Source organism: Chrysochloris asiatica, unplaced genomic scaffold (genome assembly GCF_000296735.1).
Source record: "Chrysochloris asiatica unplaced genomic scaffold, ChrAsi1.0 scaffold00056, whole genome shotgun sequence".
In the NCBI taxonomy this organism is placed as follows: Eukaryota; Metazoa; Chordata; class Mammalia; order Afrosoricida; family Chrysochloridae; genus Chrysochloris; species Chrysochloris asiatica.
In genome coordinates this window covers 4479254-4497927 of record NW_006408574.1, presented here as the reverse complement: position 1 = coordinate 4497927, position 18674 = coordinate 4479254, and the positions used below count along the sequence as shown (strand labels likewise).

The window sequence follows — 18674 nt, the reverse complement described above, 5'->3', positions numbered from 1 at the left end:
GCAGAGATGAGGACATGGAGAGAGGGAGCAGCTAAGGGCTCTAGACTCATGGAAAGAGAGGGACTGAGAGCTGGCAGCTAGGAGGCAGGCTTGCAGAATGCGCCCTTTGGTTGTTTAAATGATTATATATTCCTGAGTGTTTTTGTGTACTCCTTCCCCTGAAAAAAAACAAAACAAAACAAAAAAAAACAGAGGGAATGGAAGCAAATACTGTTGAATGACGATGCATGGAGGAGATTGTAGTCATTGCAATGAAATGATGGTGTAAACTATTCATGTAAACTATCACTCAGGTCACAACAACAACAACAAAATGACATGATAAGAATATATAAGAGATTTTTAAATCACTTAAAACAACATAAGAATAAATTAAAAAAAAAAACAAAAACAAAACTTAAAAGGATATGTATCAGAGTTGTGTCTCCCTCTTTTTTTCAAACCCTCCACTTTACCTAGCACGATGTCCTTCTACAGGGACTGGTCCCGCCTGATAAAATGTCTGAAGTATGAGAGATGACGTACCGCCATCCTGGCTTCTAAGGAATGCTCTGGCTGTACTTCTTCCAACACAGATCTGTTAGTTCTTTTGACAGTCCATGTACATTTAATATTGTTCAGTATACATATTGAATGTTGTTGTTGTTGTTGTCAGGTGTCACCAAGACGGTACCGACTCATAGTGACCTTTATGCACAACAGAGTGAAACACTGCTCCGTCTTGGGCCAACCTCACAACTGTTGCCACACTTGAGCCTATGGCTGCCGCCACTGTGCCAATCCTTCTCATTGGGAGACTTCCTCATTTTCCTTGTTTTTTACATATTGAGTAAGTATGATAATAGGACAAAGTTGAAGGGGTATACTGAGCAGGACTCTTGGAGTGGTGCTGTAGGATAAGCACTGACAAGGTCTGCAGTTCAAATCCACCATTTGCTCCTTGGAAACCCTGTACAGAATCACTGTGAGTCAGAATCAACTCAACAGCACTTAACAACAACAACAACAACAACAGAACACTGAAAATATAATTCAGGAAGCTGAAGTATCTGACGAAGAACAGACTATCATAACAACCTGTGCTATGCCGGTGACAGAAACTTACTTGTTGAAAGTGAAGGTCAAAGCCCACAGCCTTCAGTATGGGTCACACCTCAACATACATAAAACAAAAGTCTGTACAACTGGATCAATAAACAAAATAATGATAAATGGAGAAAAAAATAGAAGTCATTGATGATGACTTGGATCAACAAACCAAGTCCATGAAAGCAACAGTCAAGAAATCAGATGATGCATTAATTACACGGGGTAAATCTACGGCAAAAGATGTCTTTGAATTCTTAAAAAGCAAAGGCATCACATTGATCTCTAAGGTGTGCCTGACCTAGACCATGGTATTTTTAATTGTCTCATTGGCATGAAAAAGTAGGGCAATGACAAAGGAAGACAGAGGAACAATTGATAGGTTTGAACAACGATGTTGGCAAAGAGTCTTGAATGGACTGCGAAAAGAAGGAACAAATCGGTCTTAGAAGAAATACAACCATAATGTTCCTTGTTGCTGTTGTTAAATGCCGGCCGTCAAGTCGGTTCTGACTCATAACGACCCTATGCTAGAGTTCCTGAGGGGCAGCTGGTGGGTTTGAACTGCCGACCTTGTGGTTTGCAGTTCACCAGGAGTGAACTTAGCGGAGAGGATATCAAGACTTCCACTTAGTTACTTTGGACACATTATCATGAAAAAACAATTGTTAGAAAAGGACACATGTTTGGTAAAATAGAGGATCACCGGACATGAGGGACTCTCTCCTTCCGATGGATGGTCACAACTGCCACACGTAGGGTCTCAAACAGCAATGATAGTGTGGGTGGCGCAGGGTCAGGTGATGTTTTGTTCTGTTATATGTACAGTGGCTCAGAAACAGACCAATGAGCAGCAAGCTGTTGAATACATTAAGCTAGGTACTTTGCATACATTTTCTTAGTTCATTTCTGAATCATCTCCAGGAAGTTGGGACCACGGTGTTATTGTAAAATCCATTTTGCAGATAGTGAAACTGAGGTTAAGGATCAGTGATGGGGTGAGGGCCACATCTTGTGAGGAGATAGAATGTAGGCAGGTCTGCTTGGCTGGAAAACTTGAGTGTCATTGTCTGTGTTTTACCTGAAGACACATGTCCAGCTGGTCTGTCCATGGAGACTCCAGGCAGGAGTCAGACCAAGGAAGGGGCCATGGGCTTCCCTGGTCCCTCTGTGTCCAGGCATGGACTGTACTCACCCACTTTGCAGCGATGATAAGGACAGCTGTGCCAATGGGGCCCGAGTACACGCCGTAGCCCGCGCGGTCATGGTAGATTCGCACCGCGATGGTCAAGACACCAAACATCACAAATGTTGACCTCTTGGGCTCGTCAAAGTCAGCCAGAGCTGAAGGGGCCAAGGAGAGAACCCGGGAGAGATCAACAGCTTTCCTGGTTGCTGCTCCCCGGTGGCTCACTGAAGCCCCGCAGACAGTGAAACCCCAAGGTCAGGCTGCTCTGAGAGGTCACAATCCCAATGGGAAAAAGTTGCAGAACAATATGCCCAAACAGAAACTGATGTGTGTGTACTTGTTGGTTAAAGTCTCAGCAAATTACAGAAGCTGGTCCTGATCTGTGATAGAGGGTCCCCAAAGAAGGGGGGACCCCCACTTTGTTGTCTGCCTTTTCAGTCTGAATGCGTCAGGACAGACATCTATGAAATGTGGATTTGCAGAGGGGAAGAGAGATGAGGCAAGTCTTTTTCCTACTTTGAGCTCACCTCTGAAACCCCGGAGAGGGGAGGAGATGTCAGTGGTGGAGGTCAGTGAGCTGGCCTGCTTCTGGTGTGGACACACAACTGGGGAGCAGTCCTGGTGGGTGATTGCAGTGAGGCACATTCACTCATGAGAGACACCCATGTGCATGTGGGGCCCAGCACCCATGAGAACACCCCCATGGGTGTGCAGGTTCATCACCAATGATAGACACCCACATGTTTGGGTGGGTCCATCACCCATGAAAGAGACACCCACGTGTGTGTGAGGCCTACCATACTCACATGTGTATGGGCCCACAACTCATGAGAGACACCTATGTGTGTGGTGGACTTACCACCCATTAGATACCCACGTGTGTGGGGGCCCACCACCATGAGACACCCACATGTGTGGGGGGCTTATCACTCATGAGAGACACCCACATGTGTGTGTGAGACCCTCCCTCCACCATGAGAGGCACACACAAGGGGGCACACTCACCCATCAGGGACACCCACATGTGTGTGTGACCCTCCACCCATGACAGACACCCACAAGCGGGCACACTCACCCATCAGGGACACCCACATGCTCAGTGCCGTGCCGTAGATGCTGAAGTACTCCAGGACATCGAGTTTCAGGAAGCAGAGCATGGACAGGCCAGGGCTACTGCAGGCGTGATGGAGCTGTCAGCAAACCCACGGTGGTGTCACCAGAGAGGACCAGGGAGCACATGCTAACCGAGAGACATGGGCGCGTCATGGGCCCTGAACGCTGGGGTCTGGATGAGCCCTCCCCTCAGGGGCCTGGTGAGGATTCAATGAAACCACCGTGTGGTGGCTCAGGGTCTGGGGAACGTCATGTGATGTCAGCTGGACTCTCAGGTATCCTTGAAGCTTGCACAGACACACCTTGCTTTATTGCGCGGTGCAGGTACTGCGGCGTAGTTTCCAACCGTAAGTTGTAGCAACACCCTAGCGCCATTTTCCCAACGCTATGTGCTCACCTTGTATCTCTGGAACACGTTTTGGTCATTTTCACAATATTTAAAACTTTTTCATCATGTTAGTGTATTCTTTGAGTCCTGATGTAGTGCTATAGGGTAAACCCAGTTCAAATCCCTCAGTCCCTTCTCAGAACACTCAGAAACCCTATACAGGGTCGCTGTGAGTCGGAACTGACTCGACAGCACTAAACAACACCACCAACAACAACAGTGTACATTTCAAAGGCGCTCTGGTAGTGTGGCAGGATAAACACTGGATGAAGGTTGTCAGTTCAAACCCACCAGACTCTCCGTGGGAGAAAAATGAGACTTTCTGCTGTAAAGATTTACAGCCTTAGAAACCCTAGACAGAGGCCTTACGAGGCTGAACCACTCAGTGGCAACACCTTTTATTGTGTTCTTTGTGGACAACGGTCTAGTGTTACCCTAATGTTGATATGCACTGGGAAAACATGTAACTTGCTTGATTGCAACATTGCAATGGGGTGGTGGTGGGGAACTATACCCAAGACCTCTCAGGTTTACCTGTCAATGTGCTCTCATCCGCTAGTCTATGGATATGAGGCTGTGGCTCTATAGATCACACTTGCCGTGGCATCAGTCTCCGGTTTAGAGCTCTCTAGAGCCTTGTGCCCACCAGTTGCCCCCACTGGGGAGTGGTTTCCACCAGTCAGGACCCCCAGAATCACCTAGGGAAATCCCAGAATCCACCATCTGGATGGGCATCAACAAATTGCGTTCTATCTATATAAGCCACCAGCTGTTCCTCGGAACCGACTTGATGGCACTTAACAATAGCAATAAAACAATATTTACTCAATAGGAGTCCTGGTGCCATTATGGGTTCTGTATTGAACTAGTAACCACAAGGTCAGGAGTTTGAACCTGCTGGCTGTTCTTAGTGAGAAAGATGAAGTTGTTTGCGCTTGTAAAGATTAAGCCCTGTCGAGTCGGTTCCAACTCATAGTGACCCTCTATAGGGTTTCCCAGGAGCTGCTGGTGGATTTGAACCACTGGCCTTGCAGTTCAAACCAACCTTTAGATTCAGTGCTTAACCTACAGTGCCACACCAAGACCAGCAGCACTCGTCTCTAGATTTATAGAACAGTTCTGTTCTGTACTATAGGGTTGTTGTGAATCAGGTTGATTGGACGGCAGTAGGATTTATACAATGGATAAGTATTACCATAAAAAGGACCAAAGCTCTGTCACATGCTGGCAGATGGCATTTGAAAGCATACGCTAGGTGAGGGAAACCAGAAAGGGCAGGTGCTGCCAGATTCCTAACATGAAGTATTCAGACGAAATCCACAGAGACGAAAATGCAGTGCTGGCTGCCAGCAGCTGGGGTGGGGAGAGCCTGCATAATGCTGTGGTGTGTTCTGGGGTGAAGGGAATGTCTACAAGTAGACAGGAATGGTGCTCGCCCAGCATTGTGAATGCACAGATTGTTTAAAATGGTTCATTGTGTATCATGTGAATTTCATCTCAATTAAAAGAAAATCTTATTATTCATAGAGTTGACTTTCCGTTTGCAGTGATGGACAAATTGGAGCTACTGTAGCAACACAAAGGCCATTACAGTAGGACAAAGGTGAGTGACGGTCTTAAATACCTGGAGGGTCACGCATGGTGGACAGGTCTCAATGGAGCTTCCAGATTAAAATAGACTAGGAAGACAGAGAGGTGGACCGCTTCTAAATGCTTAGCCACGGAAAACCATATGAATAACATCAAAGCATTGTCAGATGTAGTACCAGATTAGAACACTATGAAGCGCACCAGACTACTGTCAGATATAGTGCCAGAAGATGAGCCCCTCAGGTTGGAAGGCACCGAAAATATGAGTAGGGAAGAGCTGTCTCCTCAAAGTAGAACTGACCGTGATGACGTGATTGGAGTAAAGTTTTCAGGACCTTCATTTAGTGATGAGAAGAAACAATTGCAAACATTCATTAATAATTGGAACAGGAAATGTATCAAGTAAGAATCTATAAACGTTGGAAGCTGTCAAAAAAGAAATGGAATGCAAAAATACTGATATGTAGGATTAATGAGCTGAAATGAACAAGTATTGGCCATTTTGAATTTGTGTATTGTGCCTGGAACATCAACTTGAAGAGGGATGGTGTTGAATTCATCATCAAAAAGAGTTTTTCATCATCCATACGTCTACAAGGAAGACCAGGTAATAATACTATTATTCAAATTACACCGCAACTTCTAAAGACAGTGATGATGAAATTGAAAAATTCTACTAATTTCTTCAGTCTGAAATTGATCCAACATGCAATCAAGATGTATTGATCATTACTGGTGATTGCAATGTAAAGGTTGGAAACAAAATATGAAGGATCAGTAGTTGGAAAATATGGCCTTGGTGACAGACACATTGTGGGAGATCACATGATACAATTTTCCAAGACCAATGACTTCTTCATTACCAATAACAACATAAAAGACAGCTATACACATGGACCTCACCAGAGGAATACACAGAAATTGAATTGACTCTATCTGTGGAAAGTGATGGTGGAAAAGTTCTATATCATCAGCCAAAACAAAGCCACAAGCTGGTTAAAAAGACACATTTCATGGCTCCACCCAGACAATAAGCATTCAACTGTAAACCACAAAGTCCATGGTTCAAGCCTGCCAGCTGTTGCACAGAAGAAAGATGAGGCTTTCTACTCCTGCAAACATTTAAAGCCTCAGGAACCCTATACAGGGTCGCTATGAGTGGGCAGCACTTACCACCACCATCAACATTCGCCAGAGCAACAGAGGAAGAAGGAGAGTCAAGAATCAGAGAAGAAGATGCAAAGGAGACCAGCTTCCTACCTGAACACCTATGTCCTTTGAGGTGACACTTGGGGAGCTGAATGGTGCCTGGCTACCATTACTGAATATTTTGACCATAGATTCCATAGATGAATCCTGATAAAATAGGGGGAAATGCAGAATAGAACTCAAATTCTCATGGATGCTAGAGTTTCTGGAGCCATGAAGGTTGGATGGCCTCTGGAAATTCTTGTCTTGAGATAATCTTTAACCCTTAAACCAAAACATCCCCTGAGGTTGTCTTAAAGCCAAACAACAGTTGAGTTTCACTAGTTAAGAACGTCTACGTCGAACATGTGCTCTTGTAAGAACTATGTTGTTGTTGTTGTGAAGTGCCGTTGAATTGATTCTGACTCACAGTGACCCTACATAGGGCTTCTAAGGAGGAGCTGGTGGGTTTGAACTGCTGACCTTGTGGTTTGCAGTGCCAAACCAGGAGTCCTAGAACTATCTATAGAGGATCAAATTGACAATAGTAACATAGACGCTTCGATGGAAATCTTGGTGGTGGTGGTTATGTGCCATGGAGTTGGTTCTGACTCAGCGACCCCGTATAGAGTTTCTGAGGCTATGAATCTTTACGGCAGCAGAAAGCCTCATCTTTCTTCCATAGAATGGCTGGTGGTTTCCAACTGCTGACCCTGAGGTTAGCAGTCCCAAGTCATAACCAGGAGGCAGTAAATTAACATCCGCACAGAGGAACAGCTCAGAGAAGAGGGCTGAGAAGGGTTGTGTAACTTGAAGACTCTCATCAACATCACTGAACTGTGTACATGGAAACTGTGATTTATAGTCTCAACAACAACAAATAAAATCAGTTCTGGGGGGCTTGTTAAGAACAGGGTCTCTTCTCTGTGGCTCCTGGGTGGGACCATGAAATGTGTCTTTTTAACCAGCTTGCTGCCTTGAGAATGCACTACTTTGAAACTGCAGGTCTGCGGATGATGTCTCTTTAGAGTTCAGGAGACCTGAAAGCCCCTCTCCCCCGACAAAGCTTTCTGGGTGGGTAAAGCACGGAAAAGTTGGCAGTTCAAACCTGCCTGGGGATCTGCTTCCAAAAGGGAACAGCCTGGAAAATTCCATGGGACAGTTCTAGTCTGCACACCCGAGGATGCCATGAGTAGGAACTGGCCTTCTGCTTTGGTGTTTTGTCCCATGGGTGCTGGGCAGAGGGCCCTAGGTTTGTTCATCCCTGCCCCCTATCCTTTCACAGTCTCCCCGACACTTGACTTAACAGCAATTTTAAAAGCACCATGCCTGCATGGAGTATTTCCAAAGTAGTGAACTTCTCTTCTCCAGAAGAAACCCGCTTCTCTTTCTGCATTCACATTTCATCATTTTAAGTAATATTTAATTACATGACGTAATTATTTGGACAAGTCGGGCTGGCATAAACAAATGTGGGAGCCAGCACAGCAGACTCTTGTGGAGTCCGGTTCAGAAGGGTGTGTGTGTGCGCAAGAGCTACCCGGACTGAGGGGTGCAGATACCTGGGTCAACTACAGGGTCTAGCCAGAGGGATCTTTAGGCATCTAAGAGAAGGTCTGGGCCTACCATGAAAGACCTAAAGCTAAGGTGGTCTTCACCAGTTGACCCCGACTCATGGTGGTCCCAAGCGTGTCAGGGCAGAGCTTCCATCAGTGGGCTTCCCAATGACTGATTTCTTTCTGCAGGGTTTTAACAGGCATTTCTTCTAAGGCTGGACTCAAACTGCCAGTCTTTCAGTTAGCACCCAGTGCGTCACTGCCTGCACCATTGTTGCTGTCCAGTCGATTGGATGCTGTCCAGTCGGTTCCAACCATAGTGACCCTGTAGGACAGAGTAGAACTGCCCCACAGGGTTTCCTAGACTGTCGTCTTTACAGAGAACACTTGATTGTGCTCATGAGGAACCTGTGCACGGACCAAGAGGCAGTCGTTAAAGCAGAGCAAGGGGACACTGAACGATTTAAAATCAGGTGAGGTGTGCGCTAGGGTTGTATCTTTTCACCATACTTAATCAGTCTGTATCAAATAATCTGAGAAACTGGGTCATATGAAGAAGCACGTGGCACAGGACTGGAGGAAGACTCATTAACAACCTGCGATATGCAGGTGACACCAACTTGCTTGCTGAAGTGAAGAGTCCTTGAAGTACTTACTGATGAAGACCAAAGACTATAATCTTCAGTATGGATTGCACCTCAATGTAAAGAACACAAAAATAATCGCAACTGGACCAGTAAATAATATCATAATAATGGAGAAAAGATAGAAGTTGCCAAACTTCATTTGGCTTGGATCCACAACAAACACCTATTGTAGCAGTGGTCAAGAAATTAAAAAATGTATTGCCTTGGACTCATCTGCTGCACAAGACCTTTTAAAAAGGTTCAGCAGCCAAAAAGTCAGTCACTTTGAGGACTAAGGTGTTCCTGACTCAAGCCACGGTATTTTCAATAATCTTATCTGCATGCTGAACAATGAATAAGGAAGACTGAAGATTCAATGCATTTGAATGATGGTTTTGGCAAAGAATATTAAAAGTGTCTTGGACTTCCAGAAGAATGGACAAATCTGTCTTGGAAGAAGGGCAGCCAGAATGCTCCTTGGAATCTAGAATGATGAGACTTTGCCTCTCGTACTCTGGAATGTTGTCAGGAGGGACCAGTCTCTGGAGAAGGACATCATGTTTGATAAAGTAGAGAGCCATTGAAAAAGAGAAAGGCTTTCTCTGGGACGCACTGACACAGTAGCTGCCACAATGTGCTCAAATGTAGTTAACGATTGTGAGGATGACGCCGGACTGGGCAGGATTTTTTTGCTCTGTTGTTCATGGGGTCATTATGAGTCAGAACTAACTTGACGGCACCTAACGACAATGACCTGGAGTCCTGGGGTGGCGCTGTGGGATAAAGCACTGGACCACAGGTTGGTTCGAACTACGAGGTCAGTGGTTCAAACTCACCAGCTGCTCCTTGGAAACTGACTCAACAGCACTTAACACCAATGACCACCAGAATGAGGTAGGCTCTGGTTGAATCTACCTTGAGATCTGTGTTCAACTCAGCGTGCGACACGCTGAAGTGACACTGGCCAAGAGGAGAGGAACCAGAAAGTGGAAATGACTGCTTAGTTGGGAAAGAGAAGCTTCAGGGGGGACCTGATCAAGGTGCACCAATCTCCTGCTCCCTGTGGCTCTGGCGGCAGAGGTAGGTCCCACTGATGGTACCGAACCTGTTCCGACTCTTCCTTTGTGTGCTGTCTTGCACCTTGAATCTGGGTAATTCCGGGAAATGTCTGCCCATCGAGAGCAAGAACTTGTGTGTTTGGTCCTAGCTGTGCTCCCGTGTAACCTGGGATCACAGCTTGCACCCCATGGTATATGTGGCCCCTCCCACTATGTGCATGTTCAGCCTTGTTGGACAGGTGGGAGGTGGGATTCAGAGGGATGGGCAAAGCAGGGCCTCTGACTCTCCAGGACCCCCACTATCTTTCCATGCTGGTGGGGGGAATGGTCTTAGGGAGTGAGCTGGGGGGAATGGGGTGGGGGAGGGGTTTGGTTGGGGGATGGGCGGGGGCAGTGGAGTGGGTTTGGTGGGGTGGTGGGATGGGTTAGTGGGGATGGCCTGGGGGAGTGGGGTGAGATGGGGGCCTTTGACTGGCAGCACAGCCTCTAGGACCCCCAGGTTTGCCCGCGCTCAGTAACGGTTCACTCTGAGCATTCTCTGTCAGTGGGAAGAGATCACCCAGCCCCAGGACAGAGCACTTAGGCAGCAGGTGTCCCATTGGTCCTGGTTGGAAGGCAGAGCCTGGAAGGGTGCAACGGGGGCTTTGGAAAAGGGGGTGGGGAACATTTGTCACAGGAGGCAGCTGGCCCTGCCACTTGCACCAGGCTGGGGTGGGGCACAGAGGCAGCTGTGGGCAGCCTGCTGATGCCTGTGGCTCCTGGCTGAGTGTCACATGCGCCTGGGGGGCAAACCCCTCCCATCTCTGAGGCTTGTGCACCCAAAGAGTTGCCTCGGTTTCTCACCTGTGAACAGAAGTCCTAACCCTAACTCCACCCAAGGCCAGGCCTTGGAATGGCTCTCAGAGCATGCTGGCCCTCATCGTGACTTAGCAAAGCTCCAAGCCTCAGCTTCTCCACCTGCCCAATGTGGGTCTTCATGCCTGTTCCTGGGGATGCTGGGAAGACACATAGGATACTGTCCAGCCAGCACGTACTGTGCCTACCCTGCCCCAGCTTGGGACATGACACCGACTCCCCTAGAGAATCACTGCTGTCTACCGAAACCTGCACACAGAGCTGGGGCTGCACCCCCATATGTACACATGTCTTCTGTCACAGGACAGCAGCAGCTGTGTACCCATGTCTGCAAACACACACGTGTGCTCACACACACGTGTGTGTCTTACAGACAGGCCTTCACACGCCTGAACACACAGAGGTCACTTTGGGGAAGGGCATTGCGGTGGGAGAGGAAAGATGAGTGAGGATGTTGTAAAGGAAGTGGGGCACTCAGAGAGGTGGGTAATGAGATGCAAGTCGATGGCAGGCAGAGTGGTAGGTAGGTAGATAGGAAGACTGAGAAAGAAGGAATTCCAGAAATCCTGGTGTGGTGCTGTAGGATAAGCGCTGGACCGAAAGGTGGGTTTGAATAGCAAGGTTGGTGGTTCAAACTCACCAACCACTGCTCGGAAACGCTAAGCAGGGTCACTTTGAGTTGGAACCAACTCGACAGCACATTACAACAACAGTCATTCCAGAAAGTACCATGGAACCAGACCAACAGAGGGAAAGGGAAAACCATGACAGAGGCAGAGAGCAAAGCAGACACAGACCACCAATGAGGTAGAGACCTGGGGAGAGCCCCCACAGGGCAGGGAGAGGCAGGAGATGGGGCCCCAGAGAGACAGACGAAGCCCCAACAAAGCTAGATAGGGTTCTAGGTGCTCCAGTCAACTGGACATGTGAGGCCCCAGAGGGAGAGACAAGCGGGTGTGAGTGGCCGCTGACCTTGGGGCAGCTCCAGCATTGGGGAATCAGACTCATCCAACCCCCATGGCCCTGAGCCCTGCTGACCCTCCTGGGCCTGGCACACCCTGTTCTTTCAGACGCGGCCTCCCTGTGAGTGTTCCTGGGAGAGGGTGGGGCAGGAGAGCCGTCCCCTGGGCCGCTTCGGGTGGTCTCAGAGTGGCTGAGGAATGGGGTCATCCTGGAAGGGTTTGTCCTCACCAGCTGACACAGTCACACTTTGGGCTTGGTCTCGATCACACGTGATCATAGAATGATCTGCTGGCTCTTAGAGCTATCTAATATACAGGTGAGGAAACTGAGGTCCAGAGAGGAGGACCACACCCCAACCTCTGTCAGGACCACATCTGGGATCTAGAGCCACTCTTTTGCCTCCTGATTACTTTTCTTCATCACTCAATATAAGGAACATGGCGGGAGGACCCGCCTTCTACCTACAAGAGAGTGTCCCATGACTTACCGCCACGAAGAACATGGTGAAGAGATAGACCATGGCTTCCATGTGGAACTGTCTCTTGACAGCAATGCTGATAGTGGGCAGGAAGGCCAGGCTGCTGAGGGTGGGAAGGAGCAGTTTAGTCACGAATGTCCCCATGGAGAGGGGAGCCAGGCACTGGTCTGCGGGGAGGGCAGGGGTGTTGGCTTCCAGGGGCCCAGGGAAGAGAAACGGAGGGGAGACAGCCTGCTCCCTCTCAACGCAGCTTCTGCAGCAGCTGTGAGTACCACAAGGAGCATTTAAATGCCCCAAGAGAGTGGGAGGACCAAGGTTACATTAGGCGTACCCATGCCCAGTGACACATGGAGAGAGTCCAACAGCTGATGCGGCGTCACGTGATCAGGCACTTGTCTCTGATCTTTTTTTAGAGGCTGGTGAAGCCAAGTCAAGGAGGCCATATTTCATTTCTCCGAAGACAAAGAGTCTCATGTGTGCAATCCCAGACTTCCAGCCATTTTCCATCCTGGCCCTCCTCAAGAGCCCAGAACTGGAAGATCAGTGCTGCTTGGATCATGTGTCCATGGGAGGAAGAAATGGGAAACGCAAAGGTTTAACTGATTCGAATCATGACAAGGACCTTGTGGACAAATCCACATCACCAGTCCACATGCAGTTCTTGTCCCCCTGCTCTTCCACCACAGGGATTTCTGTTGGGAAGATGAATAAAACCAACATTCTTTTCTACATGGTCACATGGGTTCACATCTTCTGTGAATGTTGTTGTTGTTAAGTGCGGTGGAGTTGATTCTGACTCATAGCTACCCTGACAGGTTTTCTGAGGAAGGACCTGGTGAGTTTGAACCACCAACCTTGTGGTGCAAACTGACCTTGAGGTCAAGTGCTGATTCTATGGTGCCACCCCAGGACTCCAAGACAATTTCTGTCAGTGCTCATAGCATAAGACTGAGGTCTATTCCTTTCCCATTTCTTTTCTTCTTCTATCAGCAGCTTGACTGTCTTCTGGGAAACTGCCTTCTATTACAAGAACTCTTGGGGAAACTGTGTGGCAAAGGGCCCCATTATCCTCTGGTCAAGGGATGATGGGAGGGTGGTTGAACTACCAAAGCTATCTCTACCTGAATGAGTGGATGTACCTACCCACCTACCTACCTGTCTCTATCCTCTGCAGCTCTCTACCTACCTACCTGTCTCTATCCTCTGCAGCTCTCTACCTACCTACCTATCTCTATCCTCTGCAGCTCTGTACCTACCTACCTGTCTATCCTGTTTGTTCCTTGAAACTGAGGATGCTGAGACTTTGTCTCATGTTCTTTGGACACGTTGTCAGGAGGGACCAGTCCCTGGAGAAGGACATCATGGTTGGTAAAGTAGAGGGTCAGCAAGAAAGAAGAAGACCCTCAATGAGATGGACTGACACAGTGGCTGTGGCAATGGGTTCAAACATCGCAACTGCTGTGAGGATGGCGCAGGACTGGGCAGGTTTTCACTGTGAGTTGGAACTGAATCAACAGTACCTAATAAAACAAAATCTATCAATTATCTATCTGTCTGTCACTCTATGATATATGTATCTATCTATGTATCTATGTATCTATCTATGTATCTATCTATGTATCTATGTATCTATGTATCTACCTACCTACCTACCTATCTATCTATCTATCTATCTATCTATCTATCTATCTATCTATCTATCTACCTACCTATCCATCCAGCTGTCGGTTTATCTATCAATCTATCTGTCTGTCTCTCTATGATCTATGTATCTATATATCTATCTATCTGTCTGTCTGTCTGTCTGTCTATCTATCTATCTATCTATCTACCTATCCATCCAGCTGTCTGTTTATCTATCTGTTTATCTATCTATGTGTCAGTCCATCCATCAGTCCATTCAGCCATCTATCTATGTATCTATCTATCCATCCATCCATCCTAATGGTCCATCAGTCCACACATCTGTGATAGTTAAGGTTTGTGTCAATGGTTCAGTGGTTGTTGTTGTTGTTGTTGTTATGTGCCTTGGAGTCGGTTCTGACTCATAACGACCCTGTACAGGGTTTCCGAGGCTGTAAATCTTTACGGGAGCAGAAAGCCTCATCTTTCTCCTGTAGAACAGCTGGTAGTTTCGAACTGCTGACCTTGCGGCTCGCAGCCTGATTCATAACCACTATGCTACCAGAGCTTCAGTGGTAGTTTAGGTGTGGTAATCTCCCATGATGAGATCTGCTATTGAGCAGCTGTTCGGTTGAAAGGAGGTTTCCTTGGGGGTGTGGCCGACTCCCCATATACATGTGAATGCCCTGGAAAATCTGGCTTGCTTTTTACTGTGTCTGAATCCTGCACCCAGCTCCTCCTCTGACCTCCTGTTCTCTGGACTGGAGCCAGCAGCTGACCGTATTGCCTGCTGATCTGGGGAGTTGTCAGCAGACTGCCATTTTACTTACGGACCTTCATTCATCTCTGTAGCCAGCAGCCTGCCGTCTGACCTGCAGATCTTGGGTTCATCCTGCAGCTACATGAGTCAGGAGAAGCCTCCAGTCTGACATCTGACCGTGGACTTGGAACTTGTATCTGGAACAGCTGTATGAGCCATTCGTTGATGTAAACCTCTCTCTCTCTCTCACCTCCTTTCTCTCTCTCTTCTTCCCCTCTCCTCTCTCTCTGGTATGACGTTGTGGGTTAATGTGCTGGACTGAAAGGTCGTTTGAATCGCAAGGTTAGTGGTTCAAGTTCACCAGCCACTACTTGGAAACCCTATACAGGGTCGCCATGGATTGGAACTGACTTGACGGTACTTAACAACAACAACAACAACCTCTCTCTCTTCTCTCTCTTTCTCCCCCTCTCCTTCTTTCCACTCTCTGTGTGTATATATTTATGGAGCTCTGGTAGCGTAATGGTTACGAATTGGGCTGCCAACCTCAAGGTCAGCAGTTCGAAACTACCAGCGGTTCCATAGGAGAAAGATGAGGCGTTCTGCTCCCGTAAAGATTTACAGCCTTGGAAACCCTGTACAGGATTGCTATGAGTCTGAACTGATTCCACAGTACTTAACAACAACAACAATATATATATATTTCTAACACATAGTGACCCTGTATAGTGTTTCAAATCTTTACAGGTGCAGAAAGCATCATCTTTCTCCTACAGAGCAGGTGGTAGATTCGAACTGCTGACCTTGGGTAACCTGTGTAACCACTGTCCTAACAGAAATGTAATATACTTCTACCCCCTTAGAGCACGTCATCTTTGTTATTAATTGAATAGTGCCTGCCCCCTGTCCCCATATATGTCAACTTTGCCTGGTCACAATTCTCAGTATGATGTAATTCCCCTTAACGCTCTTGATCTGATGTAATTACCCAGTGTGTTGACTTCTTCACCTCTAAAAAGCGAATGAAGGAGCTCTGGTAGCACAGTGGTTACAAGTGGGGCTGCTAGCCTCAAAGCCAACAGTTCAAAACTACCAGCAGTTCTGTGGGAGAAAGATGAGGCTTTCTGTTCCCGTAAAGATTTACAACCTCCAAAACCCTATACAAGGTTGTTAAGAGTTGGAACCGACTCCATGGCATACCAACACCACCGCTAGAATGTTACTGAGGCAGGATACCGTCCATTATTGTGTCTTGAGTCAGTTTCTTTTGAGATGTAAAAGATGAAACGAGTGAGACTTGACCAGAGGGATCTCAGTACCACCCAGAATGAAGAGCAGGGATTGCAGCATGCTCTCTGGACCTGTGACCTCTTCTCTGGGACTCAGGGGAAGACTGATGACAAGACACATGGAGCTCCCCAAACAATGCTGGACACACAGATGTTGAAAGGATACCAAGATCTTCCCCCAGAGCTGACACGCAGAGGGAATCTTCCCCTCTGACTGAATTTGGACTCGCAGTCTCCTAAGCTGTGGGAGAACACCTTTCTGCTTGGTACACCACCCACGTGCGGTGATTCTATTGTAGCAGCTCGGTTCTGGTTTCTGCTGCCTGTTCTAGAACATTCTACGCCACCCAACACATGCTTCCCTTCCCAGACCTCCATCACGCCTGGCCACCCATCTTGTTGTTCCTGAAGCTGAGCTCTGAGGCTCCTTGTTGCTGGGAGTTCTGTCACCTGGACAGGAGTCTGGGGTGAGGGGTTAGCAGGGGGAACAAGTGGTCCATCGTAATGGTTACGCCTCAGGGAAAGGCCACAGGTCCTTCTGGGCCTCCTCTGGCCAGCCTGTTCTGATTTTCCTTCCGGAAATTTCTTTGTCTTCAGCTGGCCAGAGCCAGTTTGTGCTGACAGCAGCGAACAGCTCCATTGGCTTGTGTGCTGCTAATGGTCCGCCAAGGTGCCACAGCCTCAGTGTGTCCAAGCTCCCACCAGGACCACCAGACCATCCGTACCCCCCACTCCCTGCCACTGGGACACCTCAGGACATGGCTCTTCTCCCAGTCTCCCCAGCACTTCCTCCTCCTCCTGTCCTGATCAGTGGCCCCCTACCCTGGCTACAGCCTATACAGCATGTCTGTGGGGAAGGCTGCCCCCAAGACAGGCAGGGGTCCTGTATGGTGCTCAACACTCATCTGGTTGAGGCTGGGCTGGTGTGGGTGGGACTCCTCTGGACCATTGACCTCAGAGGCTGGCTCTGGCCAGATTATTACTCTTGCGGTCCCCTCCACTCTGCTCCACATCCAAGCAAACAGTGGCAGAGAGAATGACTTTGTTAAATAAATGAATGAAAGTTTGAGGAGGTCTGGAGTGATCATGTATCCCAGCTGGGCCCTGAAGGAGTCCTCTGTTCCCTCTCCAAGGAGACCCCCAGGGCCCTCAGAGCACTGAGGCCAGCAAGCAACCTTCCCCCTCTCCTGCTCAGCCCCCAGCCCCCAGCAGGCGTGGTGAGGAAACACCATTAGATGTCAGGTGCTAGGAGACACAGAGGAGAGCATGCTCCCAGCCGCAAACATTCCACAGTTGGTTTTGTGTGTGTATGTGTGTGTGCGCTCGCGTGCGTGTGTTATACCCCAGGCCAGGGCTGTGAGCTTGAGGACGGGAAATGAGACCAGGGTAGCTAGGAGAGAGGGAGAGGGAGGGGAACAGAGCTGCACATGTGTTGCAGTGATTAAGGAGGGAAGGGGGCTGAGGAGGGAGGGTCCCAGGGCAGGCAGACAGGTGGCTGGGTCCATGGCAGCCCAGGAACCTCGGCAGAGGCTGAGCTCCTGTCTGAGACCTGGAGCTTGGAGATGGACCAGCTGGCCCTGCCGAAAGCCTTCATCTTGAACAGGACTGAAATGACCCTTGCACTCCTTGCAGCAAGCGGGTGGGGGAGGCAGATAGAAGAGACAGCCTGGCTGTGTTTGGGGGCGTTGTTGTCCCTGAGACACTGGGAAAGGGCAGAACAGGCCAGGCTGGGATCAGACTCAACTTGGGGGACTGTGAGCCAGCTGAGGTGTGAGCTGGCACCCTTGTCCCTCAGGGCCCCTCCTCCCCGCCTACCATTCAACACTCTACACTGCCCCTCACCCCCTCACATACTTGCTGCTCCTGCCAAGCCAGACCCCCAAGGCCACAGGCTGTCCAGATGCCCTGGCCATTCTTGTCTCCTCCTGCTCAGTCTCCCCTGACCCCCGTCGCTGTGCCCCCCAGCTCATGTGCGTCTTGAAAACCACTTACACATAGGACGTGGATTCAGCACTAGCCTTGGGCCAGGCTCCATGCCAAGCTCTCTTCATGCTTGGTCCCGCTGGGCCCTTTCAGCAGCCTGTGGGGCAGAGGCTGTGGTCCCCCCATTTATGGAGCTGCTAACTGAGACCTCCAGGGGGCCCTGGCTCAGGGACCCAAGCAAACTCAACCCCAGTCCAGGGCTTGAGGGCCAGGGCCCATTGTCGTTCCTGTCTGTACCCCCACACTCCCAGGGCATGGCTAGCCCATACTCAGAGTAATTCTTAGCATGACTTGGTTTCCCCTTCCTGCTCCCAGAAACTCTGGGGCGGCATCCCTCCTCTGCCCAGCAGATGGCGCCAGGCCATCTGGCCATTGGGGTGGCTGAGCCCCTGGCTAAGCAACCTTTGAGGGGTGTGGGGGTGTGGGTTGGGGAAGGGGGATAGTGGGCTGGCCTGCCCCGGCCCTCCCCGAAGCCGGGAGCGAGTGCCTGGGTTTTATAGAGGTGCTGAAATGTGCGGAATGCCGGTCCCACCTCCGGGACAGCTGTCTGTCTGCCCAGCTGTTGCCTTCACGCCCTCCACGTTGTGAGCTCTGGCCCACAGTGTCCGGCGGCCCAGAGCACGGTGGCCCCCAGGCGTCCTGCACCTGGTGGAGTGGGACGCCTTCTTGACTGGCTGACCTCTGAGCCCTCAGCGTCCCTTGTGACCGTGTTTGTCTGTGTGTGTGTCTGTCACATGCAATCAGAAACCACCTTCAGTTGGCAGGAAGCTGGTCATTTCCGGCTTCTGGACACCTCCCCAGGGGGCCAGGCACTCGGCTCTCCCCATCCCCCCAGCTCTGGGTGCTGCTCAAGCCCCTTGCTCCTCTGAGATTCGTTTCCTGGCCTGCAGAATGCAGCTCATGGTGGGAACAGTCTCAGAGGCTACGGG

The 18674-nt window shown here is 49.2% G+C and overlaps 1 protein-coding gene across 1 annotated transcript in view; it reads right to left on the bottom strand.

The window, feature by feature from the left end:
- TMEM8C (transmembrane protein 8C) overlaps positions 1-12234 on the bottom strand; it is a 25789-nt gene extending 13555 nt beyond the window's left edge. Inside the window, exons 1-3 of the mRNA XM_006863716.1 lie at positions 12100-12234; positions 3351-3465; positions 2282-2430 (exon numbers count right to left, since the gene is read on the bottom strand). Coding sequence (XP_006863778.1) covers positions 2282-2430; positions 3351-3465; positions 12100-12234 — 399 coding nt within the window. The remainder of the gene's footprint in view (positions 1-2281; positions 2431-3350; positions 3466-12099) is intronic.
- Between the last annotated feature and the right edge of the window lie 6440 nt (positions 12235-18674).